Below are 27,516 nucleotides of genomic sequence, written 5' to 3'. Positions count from 1 at the left end.
CCCCAGCCTGCCCAGCCCTCGGCCATGGCCACCACCTGCCTGTTCCTTGAGTCAAGCTCGGCCCTAAGAGCCAGGACGGTCCGGCGTCCCCCTCCAGGGGCTCCTCCCCAAGCTCCGCGGTCACTCCCGGCCCCGTGACAACCCAGGTCCTCCCGGAGGCAGCGCGGGGCCTGTCCGCCTGGGGCCGGGTCACGGCGGGGATGGGGCGGGGGGGTGTCCAGGGCAGGTTTGCTCCAGGAGGACGGTCTCCACGCCCGCGACCCGCTGAGCCGGACAGGAAGGCTGCTCCCCGCGGGTCAGCCCTGGCCCCCACCGCCGGGGAGAGCACGGGGTCGCCCGACACCTGCGCAGGGGCGGGGCTGGTCGCCATGGGAACGCGCCCGGCGCGCCCGGCGGCGCAGACAAAGGCGGCCTCCGGCGGCGGCGCGGCGGTTCCCACCGCCCGGGCCCCGCGCCCCCCCCCCCCGCCCCTCCCAGCTTCAGCTGCAGCCTCATCAGCTCCGCACAAAACCTCCGCTGCGGGACGGCGCCCGGCGGCCGGGGAGACCCAGCGGCGGCCAGGCGGGGCTCCGGACTCAGCGCGCTTCCCGGGGCGGATTCCCTCCGCCGATGTGTCCGTTTGCCCGGTACCGCGTTCAGATGCTTTATTTTCATTTGGTGTCAATATTTAAAAATCTGTTATTTCCATAAAAACTCAGGTTTTAACTTGTTTTGAAAAAAAAACAGAACTTTGGGCCCGGCCGCCGTGGCTCAGGGGGTGAGCTTCGACCTCTGAACCAGGACATCAGGGTTCGATTCCCGGTCAGGGCACGGGCCCGGGTTGCAGGCTCGGTCCCCAGTCGGGGGCGTGCAGGAGGCAGCCCATCCGTGATTCTCTCTCATCATGGATGTTTCTCTCCTCCCTCCCTCTCCCTTCCTCTCTGAAATCAATAAATATTTAAAATAAAACCAGAATGTTGGGCAACCCAAGAGCCTAATTTCCCGCTTTCCCGGGAGGGGCAGCCCAGCCACCACCCGCGGCCCCAGGGCGGGCGTTAGGAGGCCTTTATCTTCACAAGTGGGCGCTGGGTGGATGCGGGCGCCGGCCTGCTGGCCCTGCTGGCCCAGGGAACACCTGGTGGAGCAGCAAGTGGGAACGAAGCCGCGAGGAACCGTGGGCAGCCCCTAGGAACGCCTCGCTACCTAGGCAAGTCAGGGTGGGCTTCCTGGAAGAGGTGGCAGCCAAGGAGGGGTTGTTTCGGGAAGAAGGAAGGTACCAGGCACCGAAGAAGACTCATTTGGGGAAACCTTTAAAAAAAAAAATCCTATTGATTTCAGAGAGGAAGGGCGAGGGAGAGAGAGAAACATCAATGATGAGAGAGAATCATTGACTGGCTGCCTCCTGCACGCCCCCTACTGGGGATCAAGTCCCCAACCTGGGCACGTGCCCTTGACCAGAATCGAACCCGGGACCCTTCAGTCCGCAGGCCGAGGCTCTATCCACTGAAGGGAGAGCTTCTTATGGGTACAACACCCCAAGGCCCCCTGGCGCGGCCGCTGTCCCTGGTCCTGACAAACCCAGGGCCTGGCCGGGGGATCAGTTCCCCCAAGAGGCGCTGGGCTGCCCACAACGACTGGCGAGCGGGGAAGGTCGGCCAGGAGGCAGGCGGCCACCGCGGCCAGAGCGGCCTCGCAGGGAGGGGCCTGGCTGGCCCGGGACCCAGGGCGCCATCTGCCCATCGCAGGGGAGCCCCACGCAGCCCAGCGCCTGGATGTATTAGGTCTTTCCCAAGTGATGATGGCTCGCCCAGGGCCAGGCAGCTTTGATTTTGAGAGCAGCTGGGGGAGGGGTGCGGGACGGGAGGTGGGGCGAGGGGAGGTGCCAGCGGGAGGGTGCGGGGAGCCAAGTCCTGAGAGAGGCGGCGGCGGCCTGGGCCTGGGTCTGCGGCGCCCGGCGGGGACGGGACGTGGGCGCCCATTTGGGGAGGTGCGCGGACCCCTGGGGGTAGAGGCGGGAGGGGCTGTAAGTCGGACCGGCTCCCTCTCCGCCCGGCAGAGCCCATCCTCCCCGGGGGTGACAGGAAGGCCGGGTTCTGCTCCGCCGCGCCTGGAAGGGGCAGGAAGCCGCCTTGGACCGGGAACCCCCTCGCCGGCCCCGCCCCGCGCACGGCGCTCCGTGCGCTCGGCTGGCGCTCCGGCGCGGGGGCCGCGGGAGGCCATGTCCGGCCCTCGCGCCGGCTTCTACCGGCAGGAGCTGAACAAGACGGTGTGGGAGGTGCCGCAGCGGCTGCAGGGGCTGCGCCCGGTGGGCTCGGGCGCCTACGGCTCCGTCTGGTAGGGGCGGGGCGGGGCTGGGGCGGGACTGCGCGCGCCCTCTACCTGCCCGCCCGGATTCTGGGCGCCGGGTGGGACCTCGCCCTCCACCCCCGCCCCCGGGCACTGCGAGGATCTGTGGAAAGACTGGGGTTTGGGGGCGTGAGGGGAACTTTCCTCCCAGACCCCGCTCGGGGCGGGGAGACCGGTCATCCTTCTGCCCAGGCCACCCAACTGCCCCCGCCGGGCCTGAAGCCTGCGGTGTCACAGCCGGCGAGAGGGCGGGTCTCCCGGCCCCCAAATGTCCGAGCGCGTCTGGGCTGCCCGGGGCCGGGGTCAGGCAGCCCCAGGGTCTGGCAGAGGCCCCGCCCTGGCGTGGGTACTTTTGTTTGAACAAGGAAAGCCGAGCTGGGGAGAGAGGGCACCTGTTCCCTTAGGGTGGCCCTGGGGGGTCCTGTCCCCCCTCCCATTTTGCAAGGGGTCTCAGACTTCGGGTGGGGCTTAGCCCTAACCTACCATGACCCCCACAATTCTTAGGGGGCTCTACCCCACTCCACCCCTTTTCTGCCCCAAACAAGAGAGCTCAGACCACAGCCCTGCAGCTGGGCCCTGGGGCCCCACAGAGGACTGAATCGAAGGGGAAGGAGGGTCACACTCCTGAGGCCTGTCCCCTGGGGGTGGGGAGTTCGGAGGGCCCCAGGGTGAGGCGGCTGCGGGAAGTCCTGGTGTGAGTTGCAATGCTGACGATGAGGCTGACTGGGTGTGGGTGTGATAGGTGCCCCCCTCCCCCCAGCACCCAGTGGGTTCCTTACCGAGGCCAGAGCCAGGTGGCTGCTGTCCACTGCAGCGGTCCTGGGGGTGGGGTGAAGCGGCCCTTAGGGGCGGGGGGTGGGCGCAAATGCCATTGCTTGAGGCTGGAAGTTAGGAATGAGCCAGGCCTGAGACGCAGTGTTGGAGCCTGGAGCAGGGGCTTGAGGTCCCTGCGGGCCCTGAGCTCACCCTATGGCTGCAGGCAGGAACCTCAGGCCGGCCATGCTAGGCATTCCAGCCGGCCACAGGCCTCTATGTCATCTCTAAGATGCCCGGGGCAGGAAGAGGGCCAGGGGCAGGTGTTAGTGGTGGGGGGAGGCCAGGGTCCGAGAGAACCCTTGCTGGAATCGCACCCGCCCAGGGTTGCCTTCTGGGGTTCCCAGTGAGCACGGAGCTCCCCAGGGCAGCCCAGGTCTCTCGTAGCCCCACGTGGCCCGGCCCCCGAGGGCCCCTCTCCGGGGGTCCCCCCTTCGCCTGGTGAAGCTGCCGACTCAGGGCCAACCCCCGGGCACTTGGCGGCACAGACACAATCAGGCAGAACAATCTGCCCGACCCGGCAGGGTCACCCTCTGCGTCCCAGCCGAGGAATGACTTGGACCGCCCCCCGCAGGTGATGGGCTAGGGCAGTGATGGCGAACCTACGACACGCGTGTCGGAGGTGACACGCAAACTCATTTTTTTTGGTTGATTTTTCTTTGTTAAATGGCATTTAAATATATAAAATAAATATCAGAAATATAAGTCTTTGTTTTACTCTGGTTGCAAAGATCAAAAAATTTCTATATGTGACACGGCACCAGAGTTAAGTTAGGGTTTTTCAAAATGCTGACACGCCGAGCTCAAAAGGTTCGCCATCACTGGGCTAGGGAGAGGGCACAGATGCCCCAGGCTCCCACCTGGCTTTCTGCCACCACTACCTGGGCCCAGGAGCAGGGACCTCTTGTCTTGCAGGAGCAGCTTGGATTCCACTGCCTCAGATCCCAGAGAGGGGAGGTGGAGTGGGAGGAAGGGAGGGAAGAGCATCCGCTAGAGGCGGGGGCAGGTGTGTGTGTGACTGGACCGGAGCTGAGGTTTGGGCCTAAGGATGATGCCAGTGGCTGTTGCGTCCCCTGTGAAGAGCAGGTGGAGGTGGGGGTGGGGGTGGGGGAGGGTCTTGACCTCTGTGGGTTGGGGCTGGGCAAGGGGGATGCAGACACCAGCTCGGCTGGACACTCCCTCTGCCTGGCTTCTCACTGCTGCAAATGACCCAGTTCCCACCATGGTGTGAATGTCCAGAGGCCTTGGAGGTGGCTGTGGGCCCTCCTGGACTCACGGCCGGAGCGGGTGGGGGATCCTTTGCTGTGTGAACAGCCAGGGCTGCTCACCTGGTGGGTCATTTCCATCCGGGCTGTGCAGACCTCCCAGGCCTCGTCCTGGGTTGGAGGTGAGGGGGCAAAGGATGCCGGTCCTGAGGCCCTGGGCTCCCAGGCGGACCCTCTGGGCTGGAAGGCTGAGCCGCTCCTCGAGGAGGGCGCAGGGCCGGAGGCACTGGGGACCCTGGATGGCGGCCGGCCCCCCAGGGCTTCCCTGGGACAAACGCCCGGTGGGAGCACAGCGGAGGGCCAGCAGGGGTGGCCGCGGAGGAGAGGCGGTGGGGCCTGTGTGCCGACCGCCCTCGGCCGCCCTCGGCCCAGACCATCCTGGGGCGGGCGCCCCAAGGTCCTGGCCACCGCCCCCTCCGCCGCCCTGCAGCTCGGCCTACGACGCGCGTCTCCGCCAGAAGGTGGCGGTGAAGAAGCTGTCGCGCCCCTTCCAGTCGCTGGTCCACGCGCGGAGGACCTACCGGGAGCTGCGGCTGCTCCGGCACCTGAAGCACGAGAACGTGAGCTGGGCGCCCGCGGGGGTGCGGGCCGCGCGGGCTGGGCTGGGCCGGGCCGGACCCCCACTCTGACCCCTCCTGCCAGGTCATCGGGCTGCTGGACGTCTTCACTCCGGCCACGTCCATCGAGGACTTCAGCGAAGTGTAAGCGGCGCCGGGCGCGCGGGGCGGGGGGCGGGGGGGGGCGGCAGGGCCAGGTGCTGAGACCAGGTGACCACGCGCAGGTACCTGGTGACCACGCTGATGGGCGCCGACCTCAACAACATCGTCAAGTGCCAGGCGCTGAGCGACGAGCACGTGCAGTTCCTCGTGTACCAGCTGCTGCGTGGGCTGAAGGTGGGCGGGGCCCGGGCGGGCGGAGCTGAAGGTGGGCGAGGCCGGAGGTGGGCGGGGCGGGGCGGGGCGGGACGAGGCCGGAGGTGGGCGGGGCCCGCGGGCTGAAGGTGGGCGGGGCGGGGCGGGGCCCGCGGGCTGAAGGTGGGCGGGGCCCGGGCGGGCGGAGCTGGAGGTGGGCGAGGCCGGAGGTGGGCGGGGCCCGCGGGCTGCGCGGGGCGGGGCGGGGCGGGGCGGGGCGGGGCGTGCCCGAAGAGTCGGCGGGCATCTGACCTCGTTCTCCCCCTCGCAGTACATCCACTCGGCCGGGATCATCCACCGGGTAGGTGGCTCTGCAGGGCCGCGCGCGCCGCCCTCCTGGCTCAGCCCGCTAACCCTAACCCTGCATGCAGGACCTGAAGCCCAGCAACCTGGCGGTGAACGAGGACTGCGAGCTCAGGGTGCGCGCTGGGGATGGGCGCAAGCGTAGGGGGGCGGCCGGGCATGGAGGCCGCGTTTCTGGGGGCGCTGACCACCCGGGTGCCTGCTCTAGATCCTGGACTTCGGGCTGGCACGCCAGGCGGACGAGGAGATGACGGGCTACGTGGCCACGCGCTGGTACCGGGCCCCTGAGATCATGCTCAACTGGATGCACTACAACCAGACAGGTGACGTCAGCCCCTGTGGGGTGGCCAGGCAGAGCCCATGCCAGAGCCTGGGGGGTGGGGGGTGGGGGCAAAGCCAAGGACATTGGGAGCTCCAATCTTGGGGACCCAAGGCCTGGGGCCAGCATTCAGAAACAGACCTTCAGAGGGGCGGAGTGTGGTGGGTCTTGGGCTGAACCTCCCCCCCAGGGTCTGGCTGGAGGAGGAGGGGACCAGGGGTGGTGGGGACACTGGCTGGCACAGTCCAGGCAGTCCCCCGGTTCTCAGAGGAAGGGTGTGGGTGGACAGACTGATGGAGATGCCTCCCCCAGCAGTGGACATCTGGTCTGTGGGGTGCATCATGGCCGAGCTGCTCCAAGGAAAGGCCCTCTTCCCGGGAAGTGACTGTATCCTTGGCCCAGGTGGGGGAGGAGGGCTGAGCGCCAGGGTCCCTTCCTTTGGGGGGGGGGGGGTTTGAGGGGATGGGCTCAGCCCTTTGTGGCCAGTCTTGCCTCTTCTCCCCCGACACTGTGCCACCTGGGCACACTGTCCCGGGCTGTAGGAGAGCAGGTTCTGGGGTCTGGGGGCCCGAGAAGGGTTCGGGCCTGGCCCGTGGGCATTTCCTGAGCCAGGCAGACATTGACCAGCTGAAGCGCATCATGGAGGTGGTGGGCACGCCCAGCCCTGAGGTGCTGGCAAAGATATCCTCGGAACACGTGAGTCACCAGCCCCGGCTCCTCTGCTGACCCGGCCCTGGTGCTGTGGGGGAAGGGCCGTGTGGGGAGCGTGGGCCGCAGTGGAATCGAGCCCAAGGCAGGTGCCTGGCCCCTTCATGGGGAAGCAGGTGGACAGGGAAGACATTCGGGTGTGAGGCACAGTGAGGGCAAAGTAGCCGCGCCCACCGCAGTGCCCTGGTCTCGGGAGGAGGCCCAGCGCCAGGCCCAGGTCTGTCTGCGCACGCCCTGCCCTAGTGAGTGTGGGGGCTTAGGGCCAAGGGAGGTCGTGGGGGGGGGGTGCTGCCCGCTCAGGCCCTTCCCATGTGCCCCCAGGCCCGGACCTACATCCAGTCCCTGCCTCCCATGCCCCAGAAGGACCTCAGGAGCATCTTCCGTGGCGCCAACCCCCTGGGTGAGGACGGGCCCTGGGTCCGGGCTGGGCGCCAGTCTGGCCCTGGATGCGGGGCTGACCCCCAGCCCCTCCGCCCCTGCCCTCGCTGCAGCCGTGGACCTCCTGGGAAGGATGCTGGTGCTGGACAGCGACCAGAGGCTCAGTGCGGCCGAGGCCCTGGCCCACGCCTACTTCAGCCAGTACCACGACCCTGAGGATGAACCCGAGGCCGAGCCCTATGACGAGAGCGTGGAGGCAAAGGAGCGAACCTTGGAGGAGTGGAAGGGTGGGCCTGGGGGGGGGGGAAGGGGGGAGATGGGGGGGATGGGGGGAGGGGGGGTGGCGCCCAGGGGCCGGAGGGCTGCCTTCCCTGGAGGCCGGGCACTGCCTGTTTGCTGCTGGAGGGCTTCAACTCATCCTCGGGGTGGTCTGGGAGGGGACAACACCCCCCCCCACTCCAGGGGGGTGGTTAGAGATGGGGTTGGTACATCCAGCAGAGCAGGGGGCAGCACAGGGCAGGCTCTGGAAGGGACAAGGGCCGAGGCTGCCCTCGGATGGGGTGGGCCTGGGCTGGCGGCTGGCACCAGACAAGTGTGTACTGGGGGGCACTGGGCTGGTGGCAGCACAGGCTCACCTTCCCCCTCACTCCCCAGAACTCACCTACCAGGAAGTCCTCAGCTTCAAGCCCCCAGGGCCACCGCAGCCCCCAGGCAGCCTGGACGTTGAGCAGTGAGCCGCTCTGGAACTCACGGAGGGGCCCGAGCCTGCCCACCCCGGCTCCACAGCCTGCCGGGTTCCCACCAGGATTGCCTCCCACCTCATGACCCTGGCCTGGGACCCCTGGTCTGCATGCTGCTCCCGTGGGAGTCTGCACACACATATGAATGCATGAACATGTGCACGTGTGCAAGCCGTGGGCGTAGGAGCCTGGACAGAGCGTCCTGGCCTTCCTTGGTCCTCTCACCGCATCCCAGCAAGCGGGGTCTCCCTTGGGACCTTACTGTGGAGGCCTGAATGCCTGAGGGGTCCCCTGGGGAGTGTGTCTGCCTCCAGATCTCAGTCCCAGTGGGCTGTCTGTTGGGGGTGGTGCATTGGGACCAGGGCCCCTGGAGACTCAAAGGGCAGGGACTCAGTGGTCTGAGCTGCTCAGCCCGGAAGTGGGGGGCTAGCCTGGGAAACGCTAAGACCCAAAGGCCTGAGAGCTGGGCAGGGTCTTCCCCGGGGGGTGGCAGGGCAGGGACAGCCACCAGTGTCACATCAGACGGCCTGGAGCCACGTGTTTTCCTGTGTTGTGTGGCACATGCGCCCTAATGTGTGTTCCTTGTATTTACATGGGAAGGCGTGTATGAATCCATGGGCACCCGGGGCCAGTCTGTACTAGCAGGAGGCCCACGTTGGGGTGGCTGTACCTCCCTCCCCACTCCCCAGCGTCTGCTGTCATCGAGGGGGTGCTGAGGTCCTGCTGTGCACCATGCGAGGGGCTCAGGTGGGCAAAAGCCATGGCATTCTCCTTGGGCTTCTGAAGCCTGAGGGCACAGTGCCAGCTGGGGAGCTGGCAGTCAGGGGGCTGGGGGGACGCTAAAGGGGCTGGCCCACATCGAGGCCCACTTGGACCCTGGCCCTGCCGCCGAGAGCTGGGGTGGTCTGACCTGTGGGTCGGCCCTGACCCTCCCTCCTTCCAGAATGGAGCTGACTTCGTAACCTCTGCTCCAGATGTGGTGGAGGTGTGAGTCTTCTCTGTCCAGGGGTGGTATCAGGTGCCAGACAGTGGCCTCCTGCCTTGTGGGACCCAGGGAGGGCTAAGTGTCCAGTGCCTGCACTTGGTGTCTCAATAAAGAACATTTCTTCACCCTGTCTGGTGTGGCTCAGTGGATAGAGCGTCAGCCTGTGGACTGAGGGGTCCCAGGTTCGGTTCCAGTTGGAGATCTTGCCTGGGGCCAGCTGGAGTGGGGGACATAGCTTTCCTTCCTGTTAAGGGGAGAGAGGGTCGCTTCATTCTCTGGCCACAGGGAGCTACTGTAGCTCAGGTGGGGTGGGCCTGCTCCCCCATGGGGGGTCAGGGAGGGTGTCCCCAGGACGGACATTCTGTGCCCTTGCTCTGGGCCTTGGGGCTGGGGACCACCTGGGAGTTGAACCTCCAGGGGCCTGGGCAGTGTGGCTCTGGGCTTCAGGTCCCAGGAAATCCCTGGAGACCAAGTGGTGCTAAGACCTGTGGGTGGGGTGGGGGGAGGTGGGGAGGGATGGCAGCAGAACCGGGGCGTGCCTCACCTGGGGGTCTGGTCCTAATGAGAAGCCCCCTGGGCCCCTGGGCTCCACCGCAGGGAGTCAGGGCGGCTCAGGGCTTCCTGGAGGAGACAGGGGAGCCTCGGGCGCCCAGGGCATGAAGGGCACGGGGTGCAGGTGGCTGCGGCTCAGGGGCCCCAGGCTGCCCCCACGGACTCTCTCCAGGCCCCGAGGGCTCAGCATCCCCGGCAGGCAGGCACCCCAGGTGTAAAGCTGCTCTGGCTGGCCCGGCCGCTGAGCTGCTGATTCATGGTGGCGGGGCAGGGAGGACGGGTGGGGGCCGGGGATCCTGTTACCCCCTCCCTCGCAGCCCTGGCTCACCGGGCCGGGGGCTCTGCCCTTCACAACCTGTCTGGTGCAGGACGGGGTCTGACTCCTGAAAGGATGATGCCCCCACCGAGGGGAGCAAGGGGGTGCTGAGAGCTGGAGTGGGTCAGCACACCTTCCCGAGAGAGAGGAGCGGCCCAGGCAGGGCCCTGAAGGACAAGGAGGGAGGGAGCTGGACAGGGGCTGCACAGGGCGGTGGCCAGGCGGAAGGACTTGCAAATGCATGGAGCAGGCTCCCCAGATGCCAAGGGAGGGGAGAGGGAGCTGGGGGTGCAAGGGGACCTACGGGACCACCTCTGGCTCCTGACTTGGGGAGGCCTGGGGCCAGTGGTCACAGGGAGGGGTGCTGGGGGTGCACCCTCAGTTTGGGAGACAGAACCAGCTCGCCCATTCGGAAAAGGGGATGCAGACAAGACAGGTGCTGGGGGGCCACACGCTGAGGATGGACGGGCCAGCCGCAGGGGAAGGGGCGGGCTGGGGGCCGGGGAGGTGCACACAGGGCATGGACTCGGTACTCAGCTCAGGGACCTCGGGCGGGGCACCCGCGGTGGGGGCGGGTGGTGTTGGCGGAGCTGGTGGACAGTGAGCTGGCGCAGTGGGCATACAAGTCCTGCGGGCCAGGCCGGGCCCTGGGGGCCTGGTTAGGAAGGAGGAGACAGGAGCTCCTGGGGCCCCTGCTGAGATCCGGGCCGGGAGTCCAGCCTGAGTGCGGAGACGGGCCGGGGTCGCCGCGTCGGTTCCAGGCTGGGCCTGAGCTGCCCTTCCCCGTGTCCGCCTCTCCCCCGCCTCCCGCCTTCCCGGCCGCCGCCCCGGGTTTCCGGAGGGGCCAGAGCCGGGGGCGGGCGGGGCGTCACGTGTGCGCGGCCCGGGGGCCGGTTGGTCCAGCGGCCGGGGAGGGGCGCGCGCCACCCGGGCCGGCGTCGGGCTGGGCGCTCCGGAGAGCCGGAGGGAGAACCGGGCACGGAGCGCCGGCCCGGGCAGTCCCGCCGCCCATGAGCTCCCCGCCGCCCGCCCGCAGGGGCTACTACCGCCAGGAGGTGACCAAGACCGCCTGGGAGGTGCGCGTCGTGTACCAGGACCTGCAGCCCGTGGGCTCGGGCGCTTATGGCGCGGTGTGGTGAGCGCGGCGGGCCGGGCGGGGGCCGGGGCGGGGTGCCCGGCGGGGTGTCGGCCCTTCGCTGAGCCCTGCGTCCGCAGCTCGGCCGTGGACAGCCGCACGGGCGCCAAGGTGGCCATCAAGAAGCTGTACCGGCCCTTCCAGTCGGAGCTGTACGCCAAGCGCGCCTACCGCGAGCTGCGCCTCCTCAAGCACATGCGCCACGAGAACGTGAGTGCCGGCCGCCCCCCCCCGCCGCCTCCGCGCCTCCTGCTCCTCCTCGTCCTGCCCCAGGCGCGCCCCTCCCACCGGCCACTGAGGCATCTCCCCTGTGGGGGCGGAGCTGATGGTCAGACCGACAGACTGCTCCCCCTGCCCCAGCCCTCTCCTCCGGGGCTGGCCCTGGAAAGGATGGGGACCCACCCGGGCTTCTTTCTGGGCCCACCTGGCTCTGCAGCTCAGGCCCCTGGAAGGAGGCTGGCCAGGGTGTCACCCCAAATCCTGTGCAGCTCTCCAACTGGGAGGGGCCCCTAGCCACCCCGCTGCCTCCCGCCGCCCCGCCCAGGGGCCTTCTCCAGCCCTCCCTGCCCGTCTTGAGCCCACTCTGCTCCAGTCCACCTGCTGAGCGGCCTGGGGACCTGGGGCCCTGGGAAGGCAGAGCTGGGCTTGGAATGGGGTAATGATTGACCCTGCCACCTCAGGGCCTTGGGGTCTCTGGTGAGGGAAGGGTTTGGGGAGCTGGTGTGGGGAGGGCACTGGTCACACTGACCAACACACAGATGCCCCATCGCGTCTCTGGCCGGGGATCATGGACAGTGGGGGAGAGGAGCATGCGGCCCCCACCAGGGAGAGGCCTCCCTTGCTTCCGGACCTGCCCACAGGACACCACCCTTGGCTGCCACGGCCTGGCTCTGGTGGCCATTGCCGGCTGCCGGCCAGGGAGCTCCCACAGACCCCCTTCTCCGCACAGACCCCCCGCGACCAAGAACTCTGCCCCACCCCCAGCACCCCTGCCTCACCCCCATCTGCGCCCAGTCTGAGGGCTGGAGGTCTGGGCACCCCGACCCTGGCTCAGCGTGCTCCTGACACCTGGTCTGGCCCCTCCTGGGTCATGGGAGCCACCGGCCTCCCCTCAGGAAAGGGGTCCCCAGGAACCTGGCCCGCCTTCCCAGGTGAAATCTGTCCAGGGTGGATGTCAGCCCAGCCTGGGCCTCACTGTCTCCCCGTCATACCTGGGCACGCCCGGGCCTTGTCTCCCCGACGCCCCCCACAAGGGCAGACTCTTCTACCCAAGGCTTCATCCGACTTCTCCCTCATCGCCCCCACTCCCACCACCCATCCTACCCTGGCAGGACCCCCCTCAGGCCTGCTCCCCCTGGGCCTGTGCTGCCCCCTCCCCCAGTGCCAGCGGGTCCTCCATGCCCCTCACTCGGCCCCACCAGCAGGTAGGTGCTGCAGCCTCCAGGGCACACAGCACACAAGCCAGGAGCTCGGCCTGTGGTGGACCCTCCCTGGGGGGTGGGGGACTAGTTCTCAGAGGCCGGGTGCAGCGGCAGGTGGAGGAGTTGCCACCCACACCCACCCTGCTCTGCCCCTCCGCCCCCACTTCTGTCTCCTCCCCGTCCAACCCCCCACTCTGGCTCCATCCACACCTCAGAGGCACAGACGTCTCCGTTTCCTTCAGCCTGACGGCCCCCTGACCTCCAGGACTCTGTCCTTTTCTTGCTCAAACACTCTCCCGGTCTTCCTGGGCCTCACCTGCCTCCAGACCTCTCTCTGGACACCCCCTCCTCTGCCATGACTCTGGTCCTGGAGGCCGCAGTGGTCGCCTAGCTGTCCCTTCGCCTCGTGTCCTCGCCTCACTCCGGTCTGTCCCTGCAGTACGTGTCACGCCTGTCTGAACCCTCCCTTGTCGGCTCTGGGATCGAAGCCAAGGCTTCACCCGGCACGCGAGGGCCCGCTCGGCTCCTCCGGCCTCTGCCTGGCGCTCCCGGCCTGGGCCTCGGCCACCTGGCCTCCCTCCCCGTGTTCCTCAAGTGCTCGAAGGCTTCTCGTCTCCTCCGCCTCCATTCCCATGGCCTCTGCCAGGTGTGGCCTCTGCCAGGCCCGTCCACCTGCTCAGAGGTGCAGGCTTCCCTGAGCCCCTGGAGGCCGCCCTGAGTCCGGGGCCAGTTGTCCCAGTCCCTCCTGCTCCCATCACCCCGGCCGCGTCTGCAGGGCCGGCTCTGCCTGCTGGTTTGGCCCCGGCGCTGCCTGCTGGGGCCTCCAGCAGAGCCCAGCCCTGGGCAGTACCTGCCGGATGCCGGATGCCGGATGCCGGCTCTCCCCTGGGAGGCGGTCCCCATCCTCGTCCCAGGTTTTCAATGGACAGGAAGGGCCCGGGAGCGGGATCTCCTTGGATGGCCGGTGCTGATCCAGGCTGGGGCTGCCCCTCCCCCACAGGATCCCAGCTGTCACGGTCCCAAAATAGCCTGCATCTGTGGGCAGGTGTGCCAGGGCTGGGTGGCACTGCCAGTGGGCAGAGCTGGCCCTGTGGACTGTGGGGGGAGATGGGGACAGCTGTAGGGGACTTTCCTGCCCGGAGCCTGGTGCCAGCCTTGGGGGTGGGCGGAGGGCGGGTGCCCCATCCCACCTGGCGCTCCGCTGCCTCCCCAGGTGATCGGGCTGCTGGACGTGTTCACTCCAGATGAGACCCTGGATGACTTCACAGACTTGTGAGTTCCGGTCTGGGCTGGCCGGGCAGGGTGGAGGGGTGCGGGGTCACTCCTGGGCGCCAACTTCGGATTCTGGGTTGGTGTGGGGACCCGCTGAAGGCAGGCCTCTCCCTATAGCCTGGAGAGGGTGGGGGTGCACACTGCCCACCCCGTCTTCACACCACAGTCCCCTTCCCTGGGACCCACAACCCGGGCACGGCCAGGTGGGACCTGGGCCTCCTCTCCCCACCACCATGGGCACCAGGCTGTCTCCAGTGCGGGAGGTGCGAGCCCTGGGCCCGAGCATTCGTTAACTGGCAGGTCCTGGCCCCTGGGCCCTGGCACTGAGTGCGTGGCCATAACTGAAGCTGCTGACCTTTTCGGGAGGGGAGGGGCGGGGCGGGGCGGCATGGTGCCTGCCCTGTGGCTGCCTGGGCAGCATCCCCTGGGCTCACACTGCTGTCGGCCAGGAGCCAGGGGCCTGGCCCGGGAAGGGCTGGGAGGACCGCTCCCTGCCGCCTGACCTTGCGGAGGTTAAGGACCCGCACTGGCCAAGAGTCAATGTCTCGCTCTGTCTCCCTCCACCTCCCCTGTGCAATATCCCTCGGACCCCAGTGTCCTGCTTTCCCGCCATGCTCGCAGGCCCTCCCTCCCCTGCCTGTGGGCACTGGGTCCCCAGCCCCTTGCCTGGCACAGTCCCTGCCCCCATGACATTCTGAGGAGGGGGAGCGGGTAGGTGCTTGGAGGTCGGGGCCTGGGGTCTTCCTGGGTCTGAGCCTGCCCCGACCCGCAGTTACCTGGTCATGCCGTTCATGGGCACGGACCTGGGCAAGCTCATGAAGCACGAGACGCTGAGCGAGGACCGCATCCAGTTCCTCGTCTACCAGATGCTGAAGGGGCTGAAGGTGAGGGCCTGCGGGGCGAAGGCGGGCCGTCCCCTGGCCGGTCCGAGGCTGTGAGGGCCCGTGAGCCCACACGGCTGACCCTGACCCTCTCTCTGTCCCCACAGTATATCCACGCGGCCGGCGTCATTCACAGGGTGAGTCCTGGGGGTGGAGGGAGCTTCCCTGCTCTGGGCATTCGAGGGGCTCAACCCATAGGAGCCTGTTTCCCACCTGTGGGGGCACGAAGGGGTCCAGAGGGTGTCACACCGTCTGCACACAGCCCGGGGCCTGGGCACCTCCGCCCTCCCCAGTGTGTCTGCTCCCAGGCTCTGCTGCTGCCCCGGCTCCTGCCCTTGCACCCCTGCTGGTGGGCGACACAGCCACCTTTCGTCCACCCCCAGGACCTGAAGCCCGGCAACCTGGCAGTGAACGAGGACTGTGAGCTGAAGGTGTGTGTGGGGTTGGGGCTCAGGCTCCCTCCCACCTGCCCATCTGCCTGCCACGCCCTCGGTCCCCGGACCAGGAGGAAGGCGGGCCCCGCCCAGGCAGAGGGCTCAGCCGGGAGGCAGTGGCCAAGCAGCTGGTGGCCAGATGGGCCTGGGGAGGCACCTGATGGGGGTGGCATTGGGCACACTCTGCTTGAGGTGGGGGGGGGGGCAGGTAGTGGTCCCTCCTTCCTGAGCTTGGGCAGGACCTAAGAGACCTTCCCAGCCCAGCTGGAGTGGCTCAGTGGTTAGAAGGTCGCGGTTCGATTCCGGGTCAGGGCATCTCCTTGGGTTGCAGGCTCCATCCCCAGTGTCGGGGCGCGTGGTTCTCTCTCATCATTGATGTCTCTGTCCCTCTCCTTTCTTCTCTCTGAAATCAATTTTTAAAAATTAAAAAAAAAAAAAAGACCTTCCCAAAGGTGCTGGCTGGGATCTAGGCCAGTGATGGTGAACCTTTTGAGCTCAGCGTGCCAGCATTTTGAAAAACCCTAATTTAACTCTGGTGCCGTGTCACATATAGACATTTTTTGATATTTGCAACCAGAGTAAAACAAAGACTTATATTTTTGATATTTATTTTATATATTTAAATGCCATTTAGCAAAGAAAAATCAACCAAAAAAATGAGTTCGCGTGTCATAGGTTTGCCATCACTGATGTAGGGGATGGGGCGTGAGGAGCAGGGAGGGAGGCACCAGGGCGCCTGGTCCTGAGGGTGGGCGGGGTGCACCGGCCGTGGGGAGGAGCCAGTGTCCCCAGCCGCTTGGGGCCCCCTGGCCCACAGGCTGGCCCACTCACTCCCCAGGGGCCCCTTTGCCCCCCCTTCCTGATTTGGCTGCAGATCCTGGACTTCGGCCTGGCCAGGCAGGCTGACAGCGAGATGACTGGGTACGTAGTCACGCGGTGGTACCGGGCGCCCGAGGTCATCTTGAACTGGATGCACTACACACAGACAGGTGAGACGCTCCAGAGACGGGGCCACTGCCTGCCTCCACCTCCCGACTGGACTCCCCCCTACATGCCCCCCACACACACCGCCCCCCTACACCCCTCCCCCCACTGCCCATGGCTGCTGAGCTGGGATGGAACCAGGAGGGTGTGGCCGGCCAGACGCGGGTGCCCATGTCCCCCACTGTGCATGCCTCCCCCACCCCGGCCCACAGCCCTGATGAGGGGGCTTCTCCCTCAGTGGACATCTGGTCTGTGGGCTGCATCATGGCGGAGATGATCACAGGGAAGACGCTGTTCAAGGGCAATGACCGTATCCTACACCTGTGGGCCCAGGTGGGCGGGAGGGGGGGGGGACGGGCTGGGCACTGTCCCGCTGTGGGCGGGGGTGGGGGCCCTGCTCTCTGGCCCACGCGGTGCTCCTGAGCTCGGCCAAGACCTGGACCAGCTGAAGGAGATCTTGAAGGTGACGGGCACGCCACCCGATGAGTTTGTCCAGAGGCTGCAGAGCACGGATGTCAGTGGGGAGGTGGGCGGGGCCGGGGATCTGGGGGGGTGCCCCGGGAGCTGGCCCCTCACCCTTCCCGCCCACACAGGCGAAGAACTACATGAAGGGCCTCCCCGAGTTGGAGAAGAAGGATTTTGCCTCCATTCTGACCAATGCAAGCCCTCTGGGTAGGGCGGGACTTGGGGGAGCGAGGGGTCAGTGACCTGGGGCGCGCGTGGGGCCCTCCCTGCCCAGCCTGACCCGCCCTCCCCCCAGCGGTGAACCTCCTGGAGAAAATGCTGGTGCTGGACGCAGAGCAGCGGGTGACGGCGGCCGAGGCCCTGACCCACCCGTACTTCGAGTCGCTGCACGACGCGGAGGAGGAGCCCCAGGCCCAGAAGTACGACGAGTCCTTTGATGACGTGGACCGCACCCTGGACGAGTGGAAGCGTGAGTGGCGGGCTCTGGGCAGGGCCTGAGTCGGCACCCCGTGAACCCCATGCAGGTTGCTGGGGCTCAGAGTCCTGGGTTCGCCAGGTAAGGAACACAGCTGTAGGTCAGAGGGCAGTGGGACGTCCTGGCCAAGGTGACCTCTGGCTGAAGCCGAAGGACTGAAGGGAGGCTGGGGACTCCTGCCTCAGCTTGGCCCCCACGGGAGCGTGGACGTCACACGCAGCTCCCAGCTTGGGCAGAGTGAGCACGTCCCTCTCCCAGTCCCGCCTCCAGGCCACAGACCTGGGCCACCCGGAGCCCCTTCACACCCACTTGTCTCCAGGCCTCTGCACACATCTCTTATTTTTCTTTTAATATGTGTATTGATTTCAGAGAGGAAGGGAGAGGGAGAGAGAGAGAGAAACCTCAATGATGAAAGAGAATCATCTATCGGCTGCCTCCCGCACTCCCCGTGCTGGGCATCAAGCCCCCAACCATGACCTCCTGGTTCACAGGTTGATGCTCAACCACTGAGCCACACTGGCCGGGCTGCTCACGCCCTTTGAACTTGCCTCTCCTTGCCCCTTTCACGACCCCTTTCACCTGAATAACTGCATGCCCTTCATTTCCTGCCAGTGGGGTAAGACCACCCCAGCCAGCCCACAGTACCTCACCCCTACTTGCCTGTCCCCTACAGCCCCTCAGAGCAGTTCCGACCCCCCCCCCCCAGAGCTGCTCTGCACCTTCAGGCTTTGGGCTGGTCACCCCTTACACCAAGGGCCCTTCCCCTCATTTCTGAGGGTCAAGCTAGACCTGCTCGGCCTCAAGCTGGCTTCCAGGATGCCTGCCCGGTCAGTCCAGGCCTCGCTCTGCTGTGGTCCTGATGCCCACGCCGGAGCTGGCCTTGTCCGTCTGCGCTGCAGAAGGGTGGCCGCAGGGGCTGGGTGTGGTGTCTTGTGGTGGTTGCAGGACCAGCCTGGGGGTGCAGGGATGTGTGAGAGCAGTGTTAGCCCTACTGCGGCCATGGTTCACGCCTGCCACTGCGTTCTCCGCCCCATCCTGCCTTTGCCTCGGACCCAGGGCCTTGGTCCTGCACTAGGGGGCGGGGGTGGGGCTGGATGGGTTGCGGTTCCCAAACTATGTTCCTCAGGACCCCTGGGTTCCTTGGTGCCTCCCGTAGGGACTCCACCCTTGTCTGTGCTGTGTTTTGTGCTTATACGTTGGATTTGGTGAAAGTTTTCTGTTGCTAAAAAAAGATCTGAAAACCGCCAGCGGCTGGATCCTCTCTGTGGTCCCCGCCCACACAAACCATGAGAGTTCTGCTTCAGACCATGGTAGACACGTGGCCTTTTTTGTGGCCGAGTCCCGGGTCAGGACACAAACCCTCAGCACTTCCTGTTTCCCTGGGGAAAAAAGCCAGTTCAGCAGCAGTGGCCTCTTCACAGACCTTCCCGGTGTGGGCAGCCCCTGCCTCAGGAGGCGAGGGGATACACCCACAGGCCACCTGCTGGGGGCAGTGTGTCCTGAGTGGGGCTTGTGGCGTGCCCGCGTCCCCTGAACTGGCACCCCGCCAGCCAGGGGAGAGGGAAAGGCTGGGGCAGACTGGCCAGAGAGGAGCAGAGCAGGCCCTCCACCTGCCTTGGTCTTTTTTTTCCCTCCCACCTCGCCTTTGGATGGCTCACGGCAGGCACACAGTTCAGGGGACACGACCACCTGGTGAGGCTAGTGGAGGGACTCCCTCTCATTTAAGCCTAAGTAGGTGCACTTGCTCCAGAGACTCGGGGTGTCGGTGGGACCCCGAGCAGCTCCTCGCCTGACGGGACGGAGGTTTGCATTCCTAGGACGGCTCTGTCCGCAGAGGCAGGCTGTGGGGCCAGAGCCCGCCCGCCACCAGGGGCAGGGGCTTTGAGTTCCGGGAGCCCCGTCAGGGTGGATAGTCACGGTGGACAAACTCGGGTGGCCTGACAGTGGCTGTGGCCTGGGACGGAGTCCTGGGTATGCGACAGAGAAGCCCACCTGGCCCCTACACCCCAGCCGTGACCTGTGACCCTGAAGTTTGGGGGCATTGGTGCCCTGGGCAGTGGTCTGGGCCTGGGAGGTCACCCACCCCACCCTGCGTGGACTCTCTTTGGACTCATTGCTGCTCCGAGTGGGCCCCGCGGGCTGGGCCCAGCACTGATCCTGGGTTGCTGGTGTCCGAAGGGGCGTGGACTGTGGGGGTTGATGCCTTTTATCTGTTATTTGTGCGTGTGCGTGCGTGTGTGTGTGTGTGTGTGTGTGTGTGCTAATTCTGACGGGTGATTGGGCTCCTTCTCCCGTGACTCTCCATCTCTCTCGCTCTCACCCCCCCCCCCCAGGTGACACGTACAAAGAGGTGCTCAGCTTCAGGCCTCCCCGGCAGCTGGGGGCCAAGTCCTCCAAGGAGACGGCCCTGTGAAGACCCCTGGGCCCTGAGGGGGTGGTGGGACGTCTTGGGGACCCTGGCTGGCACTTCCACCTGGGAGCGGGGAGCCCAGTGACCTTGGCTGGAGCTTGACCCCAGGAGACTCCTCATTCCATGCACTCCATCCCCCAAGCCCGTGGCCCCGCTCCCAGGCCCCCAGCTCAGCCTGACCTTGGAGGGGCATGTGGACTGGCTGCACAGGGCACCCTCCGGACCTGGGGCTGGCCTCCGCAGTGGTCCCCTGAGCAGGGTGCAGCAGGAAGCCGCAGAGCCTGGGGGGTGGGGTGGGGTGGCGTGGGGTGGGGTGGGGAGGGCCCTGCTTGGGGAAGCTGAGGCCCAGCTCCCGGGAGAGGAAGGACAGGAAGGGCGCAGGCGCTGACTCAGGGACAATCTTGCACGCCCAGCTGGAACGTGCACTGTCCTTGTGGTGCCCACACGGCTGGGAGGAAATAAACCCTTTTGTAGAGTTCCCACTGTGGCTTCACTTCCTGATTCTTGGCTGGACCCCCACCTCCCGGCCTCCGAGTGCCGCCTGGCAGAGGAAGGAGGCCAGCCCCGCAGCCTCAGCCCCTGCTTCCCGGGTCACAGGGCTGGTGCCCACTTCCCCTGTTCTGTGCCAGGGCGCCCCGAGCCTAGAGCCCCCACCCTAGGGCTTGTTCTCCCTTTCGGGGTGACCTTTTTCCAATGGCTGGGACTCCGGAGCCCGACCTTGGGACAGAGCCTGATGAGAATGGGGGCTGTGGTTAGGGTCCAGCCTGGGGCCGAGCCCCAGCTGCTGAGCTCCCCGCGCTCCCCACGGCCGGGTTCCCAGGGAGGCGCCCGCCCGAGTCTCAGGAGAGCGTTGGCCCCTCCCGCCCCTCCCACGGCCGCATGCCAGCGCCGAGCCCGTGGCGCCCTCTGCCGGCCACACCGCTGCGAGCGCTGCCTCCGGACCAGGAGCCCCTCGCGCTCCCGGCTCCCTGGCTCCCCCACCCGTCCGCGGAGCAGGCGTCCCCAAAGCTGGCACGGCCGTTCTCCCAGGTCTCCGGGCCTGGAGTCGGGCTGGGCGCACGCGCAGTGGGTCCCGCCAAATACGGCCGTTTGCGTTGCCACAGTGGCCCCCGGCCCCTCATCAGAGGCCCTCCGCGCCTTTGGGACCCTCTCCCGTAAGGACCCTCCTCTCCCGAATCCAAACAGGGTCTTCCAGGCCCACCGTGCCCCGTGGCCACATGTCGCCGGGTGGCCAATCAGAGCACGCCATTCCCCGCGGTCATTGGCGGGCGCCTGACCCCAAGTGACCCAATTGGAGTCTCTCCCGAGCCCCTGCAATGACGGGGCAACTAAGGAGCAGGACTGGGGGCCGTCCAGCTCCAGGGCCCCACCGCCCAGATCCCCGCCCCGCCGCAGGGCCCCGCCCACGCCTCGCCCCCTAGAGACCCGCCCCCAGAACCCTGGCCCATGACCACGCCCCTAGACACCGCCCCGTGGCCCCGCCCACGCCTCGCCCTCTAGAGACCCGCCTCCAGGGCCCCGCCCACTCCTCACCTCCTAGATACCAGGGCCCCGCCCACGTCCCCTCTTCCTGGAGACCCGCCCCATGACCACGCCCCTAGACACCGCCCCGTGGCCCCGCCCACGCCTGCCCCCTAGAGACCCGCCCCCAGAACCCTGGCCCATGACCACGCCCCTAGGCACCCGCCCCGTGGCCACACCCACCACTCACCTCCTAGAGACCAGGGCCCCGCCCACCCCTCACCTCCTAGATACCAGGGCCACACCCACGCCTCGCCTCCTAGAGACCCGCCCCCAGAACCCTGGCCCATGACCACGCCCCCAGACACCCGCCCCTGGGCCACGCCCACCTCTCCTCCTGGAGACCCGCCCCAGGGCCCAGTCCAGAGCTCCTGGGTTTCAGGCCCGCGGCTCGCGCTCGCGGTGTCTTCCTCTCCGGCCGTCGTGCTCTGTGGCTGTGCCCGTGCCTCCGCCTTTGCTGCCGTCATCCATCGCTCAGCCCCTCATCCATCGCTCAGCCCCTCATCCATCGCTCAGCCCCTCATCCATCGCTCAGCCCCTCATCCATCGCTCAGTCCCTCATCCATCGCTCAGCCCCTCATCCATCGCTCAGCCCCTCATCCATCGCTCAGCCCCTCATCCATCGCTCAGCCCCTCATCCGTCGCTCAGCCCCTCATCCGTCGCTCAGCCCCTCACCCTTCGCCCAGATCCTCCCTCTCCTTCCGCCTTTCCCGGGCCCCACCTGCCGCGTCTCGGGTCCAGCTTCCCGGCCACTGCCCTGACCTTCGACTGGTCCGCTCTTCAGCAGGGACCTTCCTGGAGCTTAAATCGGATCCTGTCACTCCCCCCCCCCCCCTTTTTAAATGTTTTTATTGATTTTTAGAGAGAGAGAGAGAAACGTCGATGCGAGAGGAACACCCATGGGCTGCCTCCTGCGCGCCCCCTGGTGGGGATGGAGCCCCAAACCCGGCCCTGTGCCCTGACGGGGAATCCAGCCCGTGACCTCGGTGCACGGGTCCGCGCTCAATCTACTGAGCCACACCGGCTGGGCATCCCTTCTTTAAAAAATTTTTAAGTGATTTTAGAGAGAGAGAGGGAGAGAGGGAAACAGCCATCGGCTGCCTCCCGTAGTACCGACCAGGGATCAAACCCGCGACCTGGGTATGTGCCCAGGTGGGGAATCGAACCAGCAACCTGATGCCTCTCCAACCAACGGAGACACACCGGCCAGGGCCCTGTCGCTCCTTAGACCCCGGGGGCAGCGCTGCGCACGGGGCAGCTCAGGCCGCGCCAAGCCCTCACCCCGGACGGCCTGGCTTCGGAGGCCCCGGGCTCCGCCCTCCCTCCCTCGCGCTCCTCCCAGAGCCCGGGCTGCGGGGAGGTGGGGCTGGGGCCGCCGAGACCCTGCGGGGTCCCGGGCACCCTGGCCCTCGGCTCGCACCCGCGTCCCTCCCGCCTCTAGCGGGGAACCAGCCGCAGCCTGAGAGGAGGAGGCGGAGCTGGGCTGCAGCGGGAGGGGCGGGTCGGAGGAAGCCGGAAGCCAGACTCCAGGTGCCGCCCGGTCGACCCGGCTCTGGCTCCCCAATCCCCGCCTGCAGCACGCGGCCTCCTCCCCGCCTGGGCGCTGCGGTCCCTCCCCGCCTGCAGCCGGCAGCCCCAGCCCCAGCCCCAGCCCCAGCCCCGCCCGGCGTGGCGCTGCTCCCGGGGGCTGCGAGGTGGGGAGGGCAGTGCAGTCACCTTCGAGTGCGGGCGGCTGGGCCCTCCCACCCGCCGGGGCCATGCGGACCGCCCTGGTGTACCACGAGGACATGACGGCGCCCCGGCTGCTGTGGGAGGAGTGAGTGTCACCTGGGCGAGGCGGGGAGCCGCGGGGAGGAGACTGGAGTCTGAGCTCTCTGTCCACAGCCCCGAGTGTGAGATCGAGCGTCCGGAGCGCCTGACCGCCGCCATGGGGCTCCTGCAGCAGCGGGGCCTGGAGCAGCGGTGCCTGCGGTTGGTGGCCCGAGAGGCCTCGGAGGCAGAGCTGGGCCTGGTGCACAGGTGGGACCCCCCGCAGCCACACCTGGGCCCACCCAGCTGGCCAGGCCCTCACAAGCAGTGCCTCGGCTTCACCATAGGGTGGGTGGGCAGCCCCACGGGTGCAGCCCCTCTCCCCCCACCCCCACCCCATTCCTCTGGCGACTCTGCCTTGCCTCCTTGCCCTTCTGCAGCCCGGAGTACGTGGCCCTGATGCGGGGGACTCAGGCCCTGGGCACGGAGGAGCTCCGGGCACTGTCTGGACAGTACGATGCCGTCTACTTGCATCCGGTTCGTGCCCCGGGGACCCACCCACCCATGCCTGTTTGCGGCTGCCCACCTGGCCGAGGTCCCTGTGTTCATGGGCGTGTCTGTGCCTTGCATACCTGCTGCGGCTGGCACCTGGGACTGTCCTGGCCCCTTCCATTGAGCACTCGGTGCCCTGCAGCCTGGCGCAGATGTGGGCAGAGTCTGTGGGGTAGCCGGTGGGGGCTCACCTGCACCTCTGCCCCCACAGAGCACCTTCCACAGCGCACGGCTGGCCGCCGGGGCCGGGCTGCAGCTGGTGGATGCCGTGCTGACGGGAGCTGTGCACAATGGGCTCGCCCTGGTGAGGTGAGAGCCGTCCCTCTCCCCTGGCTGCCCCCACGTGAGGGCAGAGAACAACCCCGACAGGCCCCACGCCCCACTCTCACCCTCAGGCCTCCTGGGCACCACAGCCAGAGGGCTGCCGCCAACGGATTCTGCGTGTTTAATAATGTGGCCATCGTGGCCAGACATGCCCAGCAGAAGCACGGGCTGCACAGGTGAGTGGTGGGCCGGCCGCAGGTGGGGCGCCCCACCCAGCCCCTTCCATCTTGGGCTCCTGGCCGGGAGCGGAGGCCCTGCCCGCGGTGAGTCCCGTGCTGTGTCCCCCCAGGATCCTCATTGTTGACTGGGACATCCACCACGGCCAGGGCACCCAGTACACCTTTGAGGACGACCCTAGGTGAGCTGGGGTGGGGGTGCAACCCTTCCCTGGGCCCCCACGCTTCGGGGGACACGGCCTGGCCTGGGGGAGTCCTAGCCAGGTGACAGCTGTGTGCTCCAGGGTCAGAGTTGTGTGAGGGGCTGTGGGGCTGAGGGTCACCTCTGAACTTTGAACCTGGCCGGTTATTCCCAGCGTCCTCTACTTCTCCTGGCACCGTTACGAGCACGGGCGCTTCTGGCCTTACCTGCAGGAGTCGGACGCAGTAGCTGTCGGGCAGGGGCGGGGCCGCGGCTTCACTGTCAATCTGCCCTGGAACCAGGTGCCACCCTGCACCCTCCGGGGGCCTAACCCCCCCCCCCAACCCAGATCCCCAGCCCTATAGCTCTGGGCCTCCTGAGTGTAGTTCAGGGTATCCTCCCAGGGTCACCCCCAGAGCCAGGCATGAGGGGTGAAGACCCCACAGCTCACCCTTGCTGGGCCCAACTCTGACACCCGTGGCTGCAGGTGGGGATGGGAAATGCTGACTACCTGGCCGCCTTCCTGCACGTGCTGCTCCCCCTGGCTTTTGAGGTGACTATATGGGGGGTCCCCCCCCAACTCCATCAGAGGAGAACAGGTCCTGTGGGAGGGAGGGTCTCTCTGATGGGCCTCCCTTCACTCCCTCCCCACCCGGCCCTGCCTGCAGTTTGATCCTCAGCTGGTGCTGGTCTCGGCAGGATTTGACTCAGCGATCGGGGACCCCGAGGTGAGGGCCTGGCCTGACCTGGAGGGCTTCTGGTGCCCGGTGGCCAGGTCCCCATCATACCTGGCTCTGGTTCCAGGGGCAGATGCAGGCCACGCCAGAGTGCTTTGCCCACCTCACGCAGCTGCTGCAGGTGCTGGCCGGCGGCCGGGTCTGCGCCATGCTGGAGGTGACTGTGCGGAGCAGGGCGGGTCCAGGGACCGGAGGCCGAGGTGCAGGCGGGGGGGCCTTCTGCCCCAGTGACCTCTGCCTCCTCTCTCCTCCCAGGGCGGCTACAACCTGGAGTCGCTCTCCGAGTCCGTGTGCACGACTGTGCAGGCCCTGCTGGGGGACCCCGCCCCGCCCCTGTCAGGGCCCATGGTGCCGCATCGCAGGTGCGAGGGGCTGCAGGCGGGGAGGGGAGGCTGGGGGTGCACGGCCAGGTCTCACCACGTCTGTCTCTCCCTGCAGCGCCCTGGAGTCCATCCAGAGTGTGCGGGCAGCCCAGGTCCCTCACTGGATGAGCCTCCAGCAGCAAGGTCAGTGTGGCCTGGGCCGGGTGGTGGGATTGGACCTCGGGCTTTCACTCCCGAGCCTCGGGCTGTGACTCTGACTTGCCCCCTAGACTTGGCCCCCGTCTTGAACCCCAGCAACCGCTCCCCAGAGGGGAGGCCCTCGCCTCTGCTGTCTCAGGGGCCCGAATTCAAGGCTGCGGCGGCCCAGGCCACGGTGGCGCTGAGCTCCCTCCTGGACCGGCTGCACCTCCGCCCCATGCCCCCTGTCCGCACGGCTGTAGCTCTGACTTCGCTGGACACTGCTCTGGTCCTGCCCCCTGAAGTCCCCCATCAGGAGGGGTCAGCCCTGAAGGAGGAGGCACAGTCCTGGGCCAGGTGGGCAGCGTGGGCCTGGGGAGAGGGGTGCGGCTGTGTCCACCATGCACCCTGGTGTGACTCACCTGTGATCTGTGTCGCCCTGTATCTGTGTCCCTCGGCTTTTCTACCACAGCCTACACAAGGCCCTGGCCGAGGACGAGGCTGCCAGTGCACTTGGGAAGGTCCTGAACCTTTTGGATAGGATCTTGGATGGGCAGGTCGGGGCACCTGGAGGGGCTGGGGTGGCTGTGGAGCTGGGGCAGGGCCCGGGACCAGGGGGGCGCGAGGGCTAGGGGGGTGCAGAACCATGTGTATGTGAGTGTTGCCTTGTGCCCAGGACCCTTCCCAGAAGAGCCCCTAGGGATAGGGTGACAGGCGCTCCTCAGTCCCCTCCGCAGTGCTCTTTGGCAGAGAGGGGAAGGCGGTGATTTCAAGTGCAGTTTTAAGCACCTTATTTCCAGAAGTGGAGCAATTTGACCTCCGAGTGTATCGATGACAGCCACGGAGACCGGGACCAAGGGAAGGGCCGGATGGGTCTGTCTGCCTGGTTTGGGGGTCGCCCTCCACTGCTGTCGCTCACCCTGCAGGTGAGCAGCGGCATCGCAGCCACCCCGGCCTCCGCTGCAGTTGCCACTCTGGATGTGGCCATTCGGTGCGGCCTTTCCCGGGGAGCTCAGAGGTGAGAGCCTCCGCTGGCTGGCCCATGGGCACCCCTGCTCTGGCTGCCACAGTGGGAGGGCTCTGGGATGGACTGCTAGTGGGGTGAGTACAGCCTGTCCTGGGACCACCTCCTTCTCCAGGCTTCTCTGTGTGGCTGTGGGACAGCTGGATCGGCCATCGGACCTGGCAGATGATGGGTATGCCCCTTGGGTTCCTGCATGGGGGTGGGTATGTTACTGTGGGTCCCCAGGGGAGATGGCTGGGTGGGCCCCGGGGGCCCTGGGGGCAAGGCCAGGAGGGTCTCCAGCACAGAGGGTCAGCACTTCCAGCACCCCCATCCCTGAACGCTCCTGCGCCTCACCTTCTGGCGCCCTGGCTCTGGAGCGTGAGTGGCGTCTCGCTCACACACACACGTGTCCCTGTGACCACTCTCCCCTGAAAGGAGGAACCTGTGGCTGAACATCAGGGGCAAGGAGGCAGGCGTCCTGTCCATGTTCCACGTCTCCATGCCACTGCCCGGGGTAAGTGGTGGTGTCCCGGGGCCAGGCAGTGGCTGCTGACTGTATCATCATAAGGGCCAGGCCCCTGACCTTCACCTACCCTTCCCGGCATCCTGATGGCAGGAGGGGTGTCCCCTGGTCCCCTGGATGAGGGGATGGGGTCACGCCGCCCGTCCCTCCACAGACAACTGGCGGGTTCCTGAACTTCCTCCTGGCCCTGGTGCTGCCCCTGGCCTATAGCTTCCGGCCTGACCTGGTGCTACTGGCACTGGGGCCGGACCATGGCCTGCGGGACCCCCAAGCTGCGCTCCTGGCCTCACTGCTGCGGGTCCCAGCAGGGTGCCGAGTCTTGGCCCTTGTGGATGAGGTGAGTTGAGCAGAGCAGATGTGCTGTGGGGTAGGAATTGGGGAGAGGCCAGTGACTGGCTTTCCTCTCTGCCCTTGGCCCAGGAATCCACACCCCAGCTTGCAGGCGTCCTGGCCCAGGTGCTGCACGGAGAGGCACCCCCCAGCCTGGGCCCCTTCTGCGTGGCCTCCCCAGAGGACACGCAGGCCCTGATGCACCTGCGGGGGCAGCTAGAGCCGCAGTGGAAGATGCTGCAGGTGGCGGGTGAGGCTGGGAGCAAGGCTCAGGCCGAATGCTTGGGCCCTGGGGACCGTCTGGCTCAGAGCTCCGCGGGGAGAGGGGCTCACGTCTTGGAACTGGCATAGCCCTGCTGATCGCGCGCCTCTTTGCAGCTCCCGCTTGAGCGCTGTGACCCTGTGGCTGAAATCGGCCAGGGTGGGAGGATGTACACCCGGAAGTGACACTACGAGACAGTCCCCCGAGAGCCGGTGGTTAGCCATTCAGCAGCGCACCGCGGCCTGAGGCTGCCGTCCGGGCCGCCAGGCGCTGGACGCTGGCTCAGGGGACTGTGTCCACGGCAGCGACCAGGCCCCCTCCGCACCCGCCTCCACACGGAAGGCCCCGCCCAGGCTCCTCCACTCCAGTCAGTAAACAGTTAAGCGAACGTCCGCCTCCGCCTCCGTCATTGTGTCCTGGAGTCTGGCCTGTTTCCCCACCAGCGGGAACGCTGCTCCAAGCCAAGAGCGCTCTAGGATCCGCGGCCCCGCCCCCGACCGCCAAGGCCCCGCCCCGACCGCCAGGGCCCCGCCCCTCCCCAGACCGCACTCCCGTCAGGGCC

General features: G+C 67.1%; 3 protein-coding genes across 8 annotated transcripts; all 3 read left to right on the top strand.

Annotated features, from left to right (window-relative positions):
* The first annotated feature begins 2,111 nt into the window (after positions 1 to 2,111).
* Positions 2,112 to 8,877, top strand: MAPK11 (mitogen-activated protein kinase 11). 3 transcript variants are annotated; one of them, XM_081083355.1, is made up of 12 exons: positions 2,112 to 2,313; positions 4,801 to 4,963; positions 5,046 to 5,104; positions 5,185 to 5,296; positions 5,586 to 5,615; positions 5,686 to 5,733; positions 5,826 to 5,940; positions 6,252 to 6,323; positions 6,553 to 6,632; positions 6,966 to 7,044; positions 7,136 to 7,309; positions 7,677 to 8,877. In XM_081083355.1, exons 1-12 carry the CDS (start codon positions 2,198 to 2,200, stop codon positions 7,754 to 7,756), a joined length of 1,128 nt encoding a protein of 375 aa, XP_080939481.1. In that variant the 5' UTR covers positions 2,112 to 2,197; the 3' UTR covers positions 7,757 to 8,877. The 3 variants fall into 3 exon arrangements, with proteins under 3 accessions (XP_080939481.1, XP_080939482.1, XP_080939483.1); XM_081083356.1 differs by having other exon boundaries at positions 2,173 to 2,313; positions 4,834 to 4,963; XM_081083357.1 differs by lacking the exon at positions 5,586 to 5,615 and having other exon boundaries at positions 2,173 to 2,313; positions 4,834 to 4,963.
* A 1,653-nt stretch (positions 8,878 to 10,530) lies between these two features.
* Positions 10,531 to 19,573, top strand: MAPK12 (mitogen-activated protein kinase 12). Of its 2 annotated transcripts, none has more exons than XM_081083354.1 (12): positions 10,531 to 10,750; positions 10,831 to 10,960; positions 13,385 to 13,443; positions 14,216 to 14,327; positions 14,432 to 14,461; positions 14,708 to 14,755; positions 15,633 to 15,747; positions 15,981 to 16,052; positions 16,177 to 16,256; positions 16,336 to 16,414; positions 16,503 to 16,676; positions 19,016 to 19,573. In XM_081083354.1, the coding sequence occupies exons 1-12, from the start codon at positions 10,626 to 10,628 to the stop codon at positions 19,093 to 19,095; spliced, it is 1,104 nt and encodes a 367-aa protein (XP_080939480.1). In that variant the 5' UTR covers positions 10,531 to 10,625; the 3' UTR covers positions 19,096 to 19,573. The 2 variants fall into 2 exon arrangements, with proteins under 2 accessions (XP_080939480.1, XP_080939479.1); XM_081083353.1 differs by having other exon boundaries at positions 10,547 to 10,750; positions 14,618 to 14,755.
* A 2,539-nt stretch (positions 19,574 to 22,112) lies between these two features.
* Positions 22,113 to 27,342, top strand: HDAC10 (histone deacetylase 10). Of its 3 annotated transcripts, XM_081084539.1 has the most exons (20): positions 22,346 to 22,430; positions 22,499 to 22,633; positions 22,804 to 22,900; positions 23,127 to 23,224; positions 23,311 to 23,415; positions 23,529 to 23,597; positions 23,772 to 23,898; positions 24,084 to 24,149; positions 24,265 to 24,324; positions 24,401 to 24,490; positions 24,589 to 24,695; positions 24,772 to 24,839; positions 24,926 to 25,190; positions 25,306 to 25,390; positions 25,760 to 25,851; positions 25,973 to 26,029; positions 26,275 to 26,353; positions 26,517 to 26,699; positions 26,783 to 26,942; positions 27,071 to 27,342. In XM_081084539.1, the coding sequence occupies exons 1-20, from the start codon at positions 22,372 to 22,374 to the stop codon at positions 27,079 to 27,081; spliced, it is 2,013 nt and encodes a 670-aa protein (XP_080940665.1). In that variant the 5' UTR covers positions 22,346 to 22,371; the 3' UTR covers positions 27,082 to 27,342. The 3 variants fall into 3 exon arrangements, with proteins under 3 accessions (XP_080940667.1, XP_080940666.1, XP_080940665.1); XM_081084541.1 differs by lacking the exon at positions 24,084 to 24,149 and having other exon boundaries at positions 22,113 to 22,430; positions 25,306 to 25,354; XM_081084540.1 differs by lacking the exon at positions 24,084 to 24,149 and having other exon boundaries at positions 22,303 to 22,430.
* The last annotated feature ends 174 nt before the right edge of the window (positions 27,343 to 27,516 follow it).

This window comes from Myotis nattereri (genome assembly GCF_964212035.1).
Source record: "Myotis nattereri genome assembly, chromosome: 2".
NCBI lineage: Eukaryota > Metazoa > Chordata > Mammalia > Chiroptera > Vespertilionidae > Myotis > Myotis nattereri.
Note: the sequence above shows the minus strand (reverse complement) of the source record. Positions and strands in the feature narration are given on the sequence as shown.